This window comes from Heliangelus exortis, chromosome 2, assembly GCF_036169615.1.
Source record: "Heliangelus exortis chromosome 2, bHelExo1.hap1, whole genome shotgun sequence".
Lineage (NCBI taxonomy): Eukaryota > Metazoa > Chordata > Aves > Apodiformes > Trochilidae > Heliangelus > Heliangelus exortis.
Window position 1 is genome coordinate 44,847,677 of NC_092423.1, and position 13,198 is coordinate 44,860,874.

The 13,198-nt window shown below is 38.8% G+C and overlaps 1 protein-coding gene across 4 annotated transcripts in view; it reads right to left on the reverse strand.

Moving 5' to 3' along the window:
* The window catches only part of LARS2 (leucyl-tRNA synthetase 2, mitochondrial), an 85,823-nt gene that overhangs the window by 21,337 nt on the left and 51,288 nt on the right, over window positions 1-13,198 (reverse strand). For all 4 annotated transcript variants that reach the window (XM_071735860.1, XM_071735863.1, XM_071735862.1 and 1 more), the window contains exons 13-16: window positions 12,412-12,510; window positions 9,797-9,934; window positions 2,055-2,158; window positions 637-819 (exon numbers count right to left, since the gene is read on the reverse strand). In XM_071735860.1, the coding sequence (XP_071591961.1) occupies window positions 637-819; window positions 2,055-2,158; window positions 9,797-9,934; window positions 12,412-12,510 (524 nt within the window). The remainder of the gene's footprint in view (window positions 1-636; window positions 820-2,054; window positions 2,159-9,796; window positions 9,935-12,411; window positions 12,511-13,198) is intronic.

Here is a 13,198-nt window from a genome sequence, read left to right on the forward strand (position 1 = left end):
AATTAATATCTGTCAGTATGATAAATTGCACGGTGGCAGTAAATAAGCATGTAGGAGGGTAAATCTTATCTTAGTCTAGAACTTTGCTCATAAAATGTTATGGGTGTACAAATATTAATTACTAGGAACTCTGATGAGATTCTTCAGAGAAGTATTTCATGGTTGAGCTCACAAAAGCCATTGCATACATGTGCAAATAAATGGAAATAATAAAAAATTGTAGAGCTTAATCTGTAATCTGATAAGATTTAAAAAAATCTTAGAATGAAGGAAATAATCTTAAAATAATAGTTTTCAGTCAATCAGTCACAGCTAATAAAAAATAAGAGAATGAGGTCCAGGTTTGCATTCTATTACTGAAGAAGAAAATACCACTTGAGAAGTACTTTTCATGTATGCTTTTAGCTTGAAAGAGGTCAGCTGCTTGCAATAATCTTGCAAGCCTGCCTCTCTGTGACAGCTTTGTGACCTCCTCTCTTTTTAAAAGAAACAAACAATAAAACCTGCTCACTATGCTTTTTTGATTCAACTGTTTCAAAACTTAGGCATACATAAATGTATTAATTTTGTGTTTAAAATAGAAGACACTAGGAAAAAACCCACAACAAACCAAAAAACAGAAGCAATCCAGCTTACTTTTAGTATCCCACAAAATATCTTGTTCTGGAGGAGCAGCAAACAGAATGTAAAGACGTAGGGTGTCAATGCCACACTCTTTCACCAGTTCTTCAGGGTCTATTCCATTGTGCTTTGATTTGCTCATTTTTTCCCAAGAAACTTGAAGCTTCTCACCAGTTTTTAGGTAAACTGGTTCAGTTCCTAAATATTCAGACATACACAAAATATTGAACCAAATTTTGCTCATTTGTAACAGCAATTAATTTTCTGCCCTAGATATAGAAAGAAACAACTATTTCTACTGGCTTGGTTTTGTTTTCCAAAGAGTTTAAAGAGGAAAACCCATTGAAAATGTAATAAACCTTTTCTTTCCCAATTTTTTCCTATTTTCATGTATTAAAACAATTAATATCCTAATGCTTCCACTGAATCATGACAAAGTCTCTTTCTACCATCTGGAAGCTGTATTTAGTACCCACCCCCCACCCTTTGTGTTACCTTGATAGGCCCTGAGATTACTTATTCCATTTTCTTCATTGTTATAAATGTGACATTAAAACCTCCTAGATAGGTGTACTGATTTGGTACAATTTTGACCAGCATTTAGCTTTTAGAAACAGCAGATTTCAATTAAGAGGTTTCTAATGCAGTAAGTTATCCTGACAATAACCTGCCTTGTGCTGCATGAATGCAGAGATGGAAAGTGGCAAATACACTGATAAAAGTGCAACCAGGGAAAAGCACATGCTATGGAAAAGTCCTACCTTTTCTGGAAAAAAATAGAATAGCAGTTAACGGTAAGTGTAAGGTTGTATTTTTTTTTTTTTTTAATTTGTTTGTTTGGTTTTTTAGCTAGGCTTTTGGAGTTTGCTTGCAGAATAACAGTGAAAACAAGGTTGTGAGAGAGGAGTGCTTAAGGGAAACAAATATGACCAAGCCACTCCAAGAGCTCCCCAAACAAGGGCTGCTGGTCAAGGTTATGGAGTGAAGACACTAGAAAGAGCTTGAGAAAGAGCACTTTTTCCTGTATCTATGTTACACATTCCTAATGTCTACTGAATACACCAACACCCATGTTGGCTTTGCCATGGTTTTTTTGTAGGTTGTCTGTTTGCTGGGACTGCTAGCTCCATTCAGCAAGTTGCTGAGCACTGCCTTAACAAAACTGACTTCTGGTCCTTTGGACCACACTGGAGCTAAAATAACACCACAGCACTGTTTCTGTGTTTGGATGCAAATAAAAGCTGCTGGATGAGGAGGGTCTCTGTGCCCTAGGAGTGGCCATGGATCGAAAACTCAGACGTTGCTCTCCAGTTTAAATATTACAAGGATACATTTTCTCATACAAATTTTCCCATTGCTGAGACCTGTACACCAAAGCAGTCCCTGACTTTCGGGATGCATCTGTGCTGGTTTTCCCATGCAGTCTTTCTTACCAGTGAGATCAACCTCCTCTCTCTTCAAACACTGTCCTGTTGTTGTTAGTCTGAATGTCTGATTCTTGATAAGACCTTGAACCAAGAGCTTATGGAAAGGCTCCCTAAGGATGGAAGGAAAAAGGAAAGGTGTCTGTTGAAAAGAGCTGTCAAAAACATACTTATCATAAGCTTCAGGTGTTCATTATTTAATGAAACAAGAATTTCAAGTTGACCATACACAAATGAGTGCCACCTTAGAAAGTGTACTTTACTGAAGTACTTCATGACATTTTAAAAGTACATTTATTCATGGTAGCTGGCTGGAAAGTGTTTATTTGTATTCTGCACGCATTCTTTCATCCTGATTTAGCACTGAGTTATTCTAACGTCACTTTTCAAATTAGCATATGCATAATACACAGAAGTTTCTTGGCCAACTGTGCAGCTTCTCTAACTTCCAGCTAAATCTTCATTTGTAAAAGCGCTCAAGTACCTGGACTCACGCTCTTATAAATATTTAATTCTAGCTTCTCTCTGAGAAGCAAAGCACATTGAACAAATGGAAATCTTGCTGTACATTTCTTCTATAAACAGAGAAGATAGTTACTCTAACATAAGCACTTGCATACTACAATCCTTTGCAGAACTAGCCATGAAGGAACTATCTGTAAGAAAAAAATACACTAGAAAAATGGCATTGCTGGGAAGTTCACTCCAGTAGATCAATTTTTCAGCATCCTGAATATTGAACTTTTATTTTTCTATCAAAATTTGTATCAAGGAAAGAAAACTCTCATCAAATGGTGTATGACAGAGCTAAAAAGAGCCTTAAAAGGATCAGAGCTAAGGGCAGTGGTGCTCTCAGCAAGAAGTAAACTCTAAGTAAACACTGCTCTGGATACATTAGTGCTGCCACCTCCTTTAATGATCTTGTATTTCTAATTCAGTCAGTCAGACGTATCTCATTGTTTTAATGGAAAAAAAAAGGCAACAAAATTAATCTCCAGTGGTCCCCACTCAATAAATCAGGATAGTGAGGCTGTTCTAACAGCAACCCCAAGAAGCTAGGTGCCAGGGAGGAGGTACAGAGCCAGATCCAGAAGGCACAGTCTGGGGTGTCTTCTCTTGGGAGCCTCCAACATAAAGACACTGGTGACCAGTGTTAGGAGGAGATGCTCATCAGTGCTGGCTACTAATGACTCCTGCTGCTCAGCATCAAACAATATGCACCTTCCCCACCTCCAACTAACAAAGACTCACATATTTACCAGAACAACTTATGTAAAAAGTATGCCTCACTTACATATTTTTCAATAAGCTAGAATATCAGTAAAACTAGGCTTCTATAATTTACTTCACACATACAAAAAAGTCATAATCCAAAACACTACTCACTTTTTTTAAGTCATTGTAGTATTTTACATTATTAGGAAATAGAAATTACATGACAATTTATCTCATTATTTAAACTATTGTGGTTTGTTTGATAATACAGTTAAAGTATTATTAAATTATGCATGTTTTAACTGTATTAAAGCAGACATCTTCCAAGTACTACTCTTAAAACCCTTTTGCTGACTCTGAAGTCATCTGAAGGAAAAGATTTAAAGTGGGAGAGGGTGAGTGACAGGCTTCATACTTTATCTTTAGCATATTCATATCTGAACATGAGTTTTTTACTTTGCATATTTTGTATACTTTAAATACTGTGCATTGGCACGCAGTATATCATTCAGTCAGCCTCCTGGTTTTATCACCAATGTTAAGTGGGAGTAGCAATTCAAGCATCTCTATACATGTTTTTCTAAACACTGTTTTATAGGTTGCCTGAAAAATCCTGTTGCTTAAAAACAAGTAAAGGAGATGACAACTGAAGCCAAATTTAGACAGTACAAACAAGCAAAATACCCACCTTTAATAGTAGGAGGCAGTAATTATCTAAAAGCTCAAATAATTATCTCAAAATAACCAAATTAATTAAAAGACGAAAATCAGGAACAAAGCCCTTGTAATCCTACCATCAACAATCAGTATACAAATGCTTCAGAAGATAACTGTTCAAGATAAATTTATTCTACAAACTAAAGATGTTATAGCAAGGAAAAAAGAAAATACTTTCCCCTCCATCATTCGGACTGAAGTCTGGTTAAGATCTTAAACAGTTACTAAGAGTTACACTTACTGCTATCTAAAATAAAGCTAACAAGGTAGCTGGAACATCCAAACCAGATAAGGCTCTCCGCTGGAAGTGATTTTTCAGGGAACACTTCTTTTAATGACAATGAGTTAGTTCAGATCATACGCCAAGTCATTAATAGCTGAATGCAGAAATGAGCATTTCCTATTTTTGTTTACGCTGACAGAGGCTACAAAAATGCTATACAAACTACATTACCAAGCATGGGGAAAAAAACACAATGCATGTGTTACTAGTGGGAGACTGCAGGAAATGGAGACGTGCCCAAAATGAAAAAGCCAGAGCCTGTCTAATAAAAGATAGAATCAAATTGGTCCCAGCGCTGGATTTCTCCTGAAGCCCACGTTGCTCTCGTCAGCGTTGTGGTGGCTCCATCTCATGGTCTCATGCGGCGTTACACTTCGTACTAAACCTAAAACTTTCCCCTTAGAAGAAAGTTACTGTTTCTTGGCTGTGGAAAGGGATTGCCAAGACACTGCAGCACATCAGATGTGATGCAGCTCTGACCTAAGTACTGCAGCACCCACTCATGGCCTGGCATCACAAATACCTCCTGAGCCATAACACTGGGCACAGCTGAAGCTCAGGTATGTTCAGACAGATGCTGCTGGCACGGTAACCCGAGAGGCAGCTTGAGTTTCTTTGAATGCTGAGTCACATTTCAAGTTGAAGGGATGATGGAATGGGATATGCCTTCACCAGCCTGTGAGTCTGTTTGTGCCCTTGCTGCAGTATGGCCACTGTGGCTTCCAGCTGCGTGCAGATTTTGAGCATGTTGTACATCAGATGGGTCCCCAACTGTGAAGTCTGCCTGACACCTCCAAGAAGGATCAGCTGCACCAGACATGAAGTGTGTTAATCCATCTTTTTCCTTTCAGTAACATTCATATATAGCTTAATTCCTGTGACAGAGTAATGTCTCTTTACAGGAGCAGACAATGAATGGAGAGGCAAGGGTAAATGACAGACCAGGAAATTCTGCTCAGAGCCATGTCCTCAGGCTCCTTGCTCTGCCCTGTACAAGGTGATTACTGGGACCTCCAATCCAATTACAAATGAACTGATTGGAAGGACTCTGTGGAGCCACTACCAGTGATAAACAGTGGACTCTGAAGAAGGGATAGCTCTATCAGGGTAGCAAGGGAGCTATCTTCATGTTCTTGCATCCTTCAGTCCCAGAAAGGCCGAGAAAACCCAACAATGTGCCCTATAGTCAAGACAAGACTTTGGTCAGCCACTGTCAGCTGAATTCAGGTGCTTGTGAAACCTGCTGTAAGATTGACTTGTAACAATCTGACAATCCTGTAGAAGCCCAGAAGTGGCTGGGGGATGTGGGAACCAATAATTTTAGACAAAAAAAAAAAATCAAACAATATCATATGTTCAGATATTACACAGTCAATAGCTGAGTGCTTTTTCTTAAAATCAACCATAGTGATAGTCCCTAATGAATGCAGAGAAGCTCTAACATTCTTACTGTCATACACATACCTTTTATTCTGTAATGCAGCTATGCAAAAATAGTGCCTTCTCACCGGATCTGCTCTCTATCACAGCCAAATCTGCTGATCTAATGGTAACAATAAACCTTCTTATTGCTTTATAATCCTGGAGAAAGAGTGTGCTAGGTTCCATGTACAATTGTTCAGCAGATAGAAGTGATTAGTAAAATCAAGGGAAGAGCCAAATTCTGTGTAACTTGTACCTGTAGTAATACAGCTGAGCAGGTGCAACCATGTGTGTCAGCACACACTTGCCACGGTGGATTAAGCTGGAACAGATGAGAAGGCTGCTGGCCCTTGCTGCCTACCTGGCCCCTCTCCAGGCAGTGGTGACAGCTGGGAGGGCTGACTGGCTTGTGAATTAATTCCAGAACTGATGCACTTTACAGACCAGACTGCTAAAACAAAATTACATTAATTTGGGCTTAATCTGTTGTCACATGTACCAATACCCAGGGGGTGCTATTTGTTCTGCCTTGTCATTACCGAGGAGATGAGGAGCACTTTCTATATTCATCAGTTCACTGCATTAAAAAACAATAAAAAAAAAGATCATGTCCCATCTTCAGGGAATACTTAAACTATATTGACACCTTTACAATGTTAGATGCCTATAAGCATTGCATCTTCTATTAAAGCATGTGTGTCATCTTTAAACAAAAGGCATATAATATTTCTATTGTACTAATGCACATTGTATGTAAAGAGATTGCTTTTAAAATCTAAACTACAAGATTTTAAGCTTTTGCTTTCAGCCTCATTATTACATTAACAACCATTAGAACAGCATTAAGGACTGTAAGGAAATATTTCAACGGATTTGAAAGTCAGCAGATAGGAGCCAAACAATGAAAATTTTCACAAAGAAAACCTACCAAAATGAAAAATTAATAACAGAATAAAAAAAATGTCAGGATCCTAGATATCACTTTAAATGGTGGCAGCTCTCATTAACTGAGATCTTGTAGAGTTTTACTGATTTTAACAGTGCACAATTTGTGAGCTACTAGAGAGAGACTGAAAATGCACAAGAGAGCAGTTGCTTTTACATTTTATTGTTCTCCCTGGAAACTGTGAGCTTCCAAACCATGACTTACAGCTTCCTAACAACAAGCTTGTTGTTTCTAATCATCCTTTTCATATTTCTCAAACCAGCTCTTGAGCAGTCCTAATGGAAGACATAGCAAACATGTCTTTGATTCAATGCTAGAATGTATTTAAGACACCTGGTAATATTTATAAAGGAGTTGAGACTTGCAAACAATCTTGTACACGGGGATGAATTTGCCACAGTTGTCTTGCGTTCTAAACACACATATAAACAGTGCACACCAGCAGATCCTAGGGGCAAGGCTGTAACATACCCTCACATGTTCAACAGTTATTGAGATTGTATATGGCCTTAAAAGAATTCTCCATGGTCTTGCTTCTACAGAAAGCACTTGTGATTTTCTCTGCTACTATCACTAGAGACAGCCAGTGCTTTTTGAGCATTTTTTTCATTGAAATTAATTTTCTCCAGTTTACCATATTTAGGCCACTCCAGGCACAGTGCTTTGGTGCTACAGCTCTGTCACACCGGAGCATGAACAAAACACATTTCAAATTCATACAGCTATATAATCAGCCTCTTAAAATAATGTAGAGTGGATGGGACCTTTGGAGGTCATTCGGTCCAGCCCCTTTCTCACAGCAGACCTAAGTTCAGGTTGCTCATGGCCTCATCCAGCTGTGTTTTGAAAATATGCATGATAGAGATCCCACAACTTCTCTGCTAAAACTGTTCCAATCCAGCCACCTTAACTGTCAAAATTCTTTTCCTTCTATCCAGTCTGCATCTGTGGTTAGACTACAAGGATGCCATGGGAAAATCCATTAAGAGCCTTGCTAAAGTCATGGTAAAAGATATTCACAGCTCTCTCCTCATCTACAGAGCTCTCACCTCACCAGAGAAAAAACTGCAGACTAAGTTGGGCATAATTTCTCTTGGTAAATCCATTGTGGCTACTCCTAGTCACATTGTCTTTCCTGTGACTGAAAATTACTACAAGAACAATTTTCTTACAATGCTCTTGGGGAACAAGATGAGGCTGACAGTCCTGTAAGTACTTTGTATCATCCTTCTTGCCTCTACTTGAAGAAGAGTTTTGCATCTGCCTTTCTCCAGCCAACAGGGACCCTCCTTGATCACCATGCCCTTCCAAAAACTATTGACTGCAGCCTCAGAATTGTAATAGCCACCTCCTTCAGCACCATTGAATACATCACATTTGGTCCCATTAGCTTGTACTTGTCTGGTTTACTTAAGTGATCCCAAACTCAATCCTGCTCTACAGTGGGCAATAGCTCTTTCTCTCAAACTAAGCACAAACCTTGACAGCAAAGGTTGAGGCAAAGAGTGCCCTTTGCTACTAGGTTCTGTGTCTGATTTGGTATTAGGCACCTTCCTTGATCTTCCTATCAATGTATTTGCAGATGCTTTTCTTACTGTCTTCACATTTTTCACTGGTTTTAATTCTAGATGCCGCTTTCCAATTCTACACTGCCTTCTCAGTTAATGTGTTCTCATAAGGGACAATCTATTCTCACTTCCCCTTTCCATACACTTCTAGTACTTGATCTCACTGAGGAGGTCCCTTTTAGGCCAAACTGGCCTCTTTCCATAACTCCTCATTTTCTTGCACATCAGAGCTGACTTTACAAGCAAACTTTGTGATCTCAGTTTGCAGTGCCGATACTTCAGTCACCATAGTGTTTAGAATTTGACTAGTGCAAGAACATTTTGCTACTGTGTGTTACAGCCCCACTATATGGCTGATAGATTAGGACTTGACTGATAGATTAGGACTGTACAGTCTGTTGTAGAACCAATAAACCTGAAATCGCTTACAAGGAGAAGCTCTGAAATTCTCTGCTTAAAGGAATAGTGCCTATAATAGAGAGGATCTGCTTCAAGAGGCCCATTCCCTCAGAGAAGGAACAGCCTTCCTTCTGTAGCTGTGCAGGCATGAAACAACAAGGTGAAACACAGGTACACAAATAATCCACATCCAAACCATCAAATATAGCAAATATTTCACTGCAAACTATTTTGCAGGCAAGAATGAGTGATGAAAACACATGGCCTGTTTTCAATGAAATGATTATGACGTAACTCAGGGAAGTATTCTGCTGGTTCCACTGTTTTTCTGGTCCACAGCTACCCAATTTCTAGTTTTGTAGCAAAATTACTGTATTAACAGAGTTCAGTGCCATGTATATGTAGGTTCCTCTTTTACATGAAGTATTTAGAGTGGATACTAGTAAAGAATGAATGCATTCCAGTTGCCAGCAGGGAAATTATTTAGCAGTTGTTCTCATGGGATCACTCATTTTAAATCAATCTATTCAAAAGTCTTTGGTGCTGGGAAAACTGGACAAAGCAAAGGGCAATATTTCACTGTTTTGACACTAGTATTCCCCCCTGCTGAGGCATTCCTGTGACGTCATTTCAGGGCAAAAAAAAGGGCAGAATTTCAGTGGAAATGAGGATGTCAACCTCAGAGGACGCTGGAAGCATGGGGTTCAGGATGGGAACCTCAGAGGACAAAGAACAGAAGAATATCAGATGACTCACCTTCCTGCCTCAAACTTTACCTCTAACCAAAAGAGAATGAATTAGGCTATGAATAAGGATATTGCAGCATCAGCAACAGGAGTAGTTAAAACTAATTATATAAAAGTCATTAAATAAAAATGAAACTTGTTACTTAATTTGAAATAACAGCACTCCTCAGAATAGCTAAAGTTACTAGATAATGCAATCTTTTGCAGGCTGAAAATCTACAGCAATATTTTGTCGCTCAATATTATTGCACAATACATGTGTAATAAAAATGCTGTGTATGTATACAAACAGAAAATGCAACTGACACTGAGAAGCAAATTAGTCAGCTATGACTGACGAGCAGGAAAATTCAGTCTTATTCAAGGTAATATTCTATTATCATAGTCATGTCCGCTAATGCTCTTGCTAGTAAAATGAAATAAGAACTTTAAAAATACAAATATATTAAGCCTACCTGTGTTTTGTCATCTTCAAATCATGGCAAAAATGGCTGAAAAACCTTGCATAGAATAGGTGCATAACTGCATGCTCCTTTCCTCCAATGTACAAATCCACAGGCAACCAGTAGTCTGCTAAGTCATTATTAAAGGGCCTGAAAAAACAGTTACAGAAAAAATACAATATAGAAACAAAAGATCAGCTCTACTAAAGTATCTTATAACGGACTAGACAAAAGGGGACAGTCTCTTCTTGGTGGTGCCCAGGAACAGCACAAAGAATAGTGGGTATAAGCTAGAACAAAGAAAGTTCCACCTCAACATGAGGAGAAACTTCTTTACTGTGAGGGTGAAGGAGCACTGGAACAGGCAGCACAGAGAGGTTGTGCAGCCTCCTTCTCTGAAGACTTTCAAAACCTGCTTGGATGTGTTCCTGTGTGGCCTGCCCTCGGTGATGCTGCTTTGGCAGGGGGGTTGGACCACATGATCTCTACAGGCCCCTTCTAAACCCTAATATCCTCTGATTCCATGATACCACTATTTACTGAGAGCTATACATGTGTAATAATTTTTTTTATTTTGCTATCAGATGACTTTCATCTTTAAGAAGTGACATACTCATTAAATTATAGAGTAAATTTTAATTGCCCCTGAAAATCAGATTCACAAAAATATTATTTTCATATGTTTTAGGGAAGCAACTAAGATTTCACATCTCATCCACCCAAGAAAGCAATGAAAATATTTGCTTGCTCTCAATTTTTTTTCATAAATAAACTGTATCTAGCCTTTAAATTTTTGTATTTATCAATTTCTACATACAAATATATTGCAGTGAAAGACAACAGACAAGCACACTGAAAATATTTGACTTTACTCTAAGTGGAGGTTTGCATTGTTGCCATTAGGGGGCAGTGAAGAGTTTACTATAAGGCTGCAAAAATTTTGAAGTTATCGTTACCTCAACTAAAGGATGCCCTATGAATTTACAGTAAACTTGTCATCTAGAGCATATTAACTATGTTATTGGAGGTCACTTGCACTGTTTCCTAGCATTTCTTACATCTTCATTAAATGCTGTCATGTCTCCTGTAATGTGCTTCTGCCTTCAAAATAACATTTGTATGTATGTTCTTTAATACATGCTTTATGGCCCCATTCTACAAAAAACATTTATTTGTTTTGTCAGCTTGATAATTCCATCCATAATTTTTGTAATAGCATGACCTTTTTGTCACAGATGGACCCAGAAACAAATTTTAATATATATTAAAATGGATGTAGTGATCTAGTGCAGAAGTCCAGGAAATGTAATTTCAATATAAAGCAGATTTAGGTACACGAAGCTATTTACTTGGACAGCTGGATGTTATATCTAATTATTCCATGTTCATCTTGTGGAAAAGGTCTTCTTGTCTTGCCCATGCACAAAAAATATTTGAAACTGTAAGTATTTTAAACTCTAAATAAACTATAAATAAACTCTAAATGCTTCTGGAGAAGAAGCATTTATTTAATAATAAATTCACAGAAACACTAGAAAGTAATTAACATTAATGTGAAATAAATGTTTACAGAAGGTATTTCTTTAGTTTAACTAAACTGGTGCTGCCGACATATATATATATATATATAAAATATATATATATATATATATATATAATAATTGGCCCAGTTATACTAAAATTCTTGGTACATACAGAGACACTGCTCTGGACAGCAAACAAACAAACAAAAAAATAAATAAATCCCAAAACAGATCTAAATGTTGCATCAATATCTAAAAAAATGCAACTCCTATCTTCCTCAGACTACATTGTAGAGCTGTTTCACTAATTTCTTCTTTGGAAAAAAATGTGATCAGCAGTGCAACCACAGGCCATCCATGATGCAGAAAAACAGCTAAATGACTCCATCTATCTTCCCACACTCTCCATATTGTAGCCACTAATATCCAGCACATGAAAAATCTCCTTTCATTAATTATGTAAATAGTCAAAGAGACAGTACAGCAGGAGCTTGTTGCAATGCCACTTTATGTCTTTGGGGAAGTAGTAAGAGCTACCAGCATTCAAAGGGAGAGAGATGAAGGTGCCATTCTTGGCAGCTGGTTGTTACACTGGCCTATTCCTCTTCTAACCAGTGGAAAAGCACAAAGCACTGTCTGTCCACACACTGAAATACTCAGTCAGGGAGGGTACACTACATGCAACCTACCACGGTCTCAGAGAAAGTCATGGTAAGCTGTCATTTTTGATGGCATCCTCCACTAAGGAGCTCCACTGCAGCTCCTGAGCTGAACATCTCTGTGCCCTGCCCCATGATGCCCTTTCATGCCAACCTCTCACCCTTGCCTCGTGTCTCCTGTGCTTACACACCTGTGTACACATCCTGCTCTTGCAGATCTTCTGGCAAGGGAACAACCAAATGGCACATTTTCAGAGCAATTCCTAGTGTACACTGCACGCTCAGGCTAAAGAGCAGACACGAAATCAGGGCAGCCCTGGGGTTTATGAGTCCTTCTGTAAAAGCAGTTAGAAGGTGGAAGCACTGGAGTGTCTGGTCTTGTCCTTCCCTTCTGTTCTGTGAAGGAGGATGGCCCACCTGACAGCCCTGCACCTGCAGCCCTCACCTCTCTGCGTTGTGAGGGTCCGTGTACCTCAGGTAGTACCAAGCAGAATCGACAAATGTATCCATGGTATCGACTTCCCGCCGTGCTGCTCCTTTACACCTGAGCAAGAGAGAAGAACAAAAGCTGTTTTTAAGTAAGTGACAAGCCTGGAAAAAAAAACAACCATGTACATACAGAGTCGTCATGAAGACATTTATGTTGAAAACTGAACAGGTATGAAGAATCTGAAGAGTGGGATGTTCAGAAGCACAACACAAGGAACAGGGCCTGCTCTCCTTCCCTCTCCCTTCCAAACCAAACAAATGCAAACCAAAAAGAAGCCTCAACAGCTCCAACATACAGAGCGACAGAGAAAGATACCACGGCCTCTGACTCTCTGTACAAAAGGTCTTTGCAGATTTCATTTATCTAGAAAAACCCAAACTTTGCTTAATTTCATCTTTCAGCTTTGCTACTGAGATGTAGCAAATCTCTTCTAGACCTTGTAGCATGATTTTATTTTGTGGTCACTTGTCCTGGCTTTGGCTGGAATACAAATAATTTTCTTCCTAGGAGCTGGTATAGCACTGTGTTTTGGGTTTAGTATGAGAACAACACTGATAACACACATGTTTTAGTTGTTGCTAAGTAGTGCTTACACTAGTCAAGGACTTTGAAGCTTCTCATGCCCTGCCACTGAGAAGCTGGGAGAGGGAACAGCCAAGGCAGTTGACCCAAACTTTCCAAAGGGATATTCTATACCATGGGACATCAAGCTCAGTATATAAACTGGAGGGATTGCCCAGGG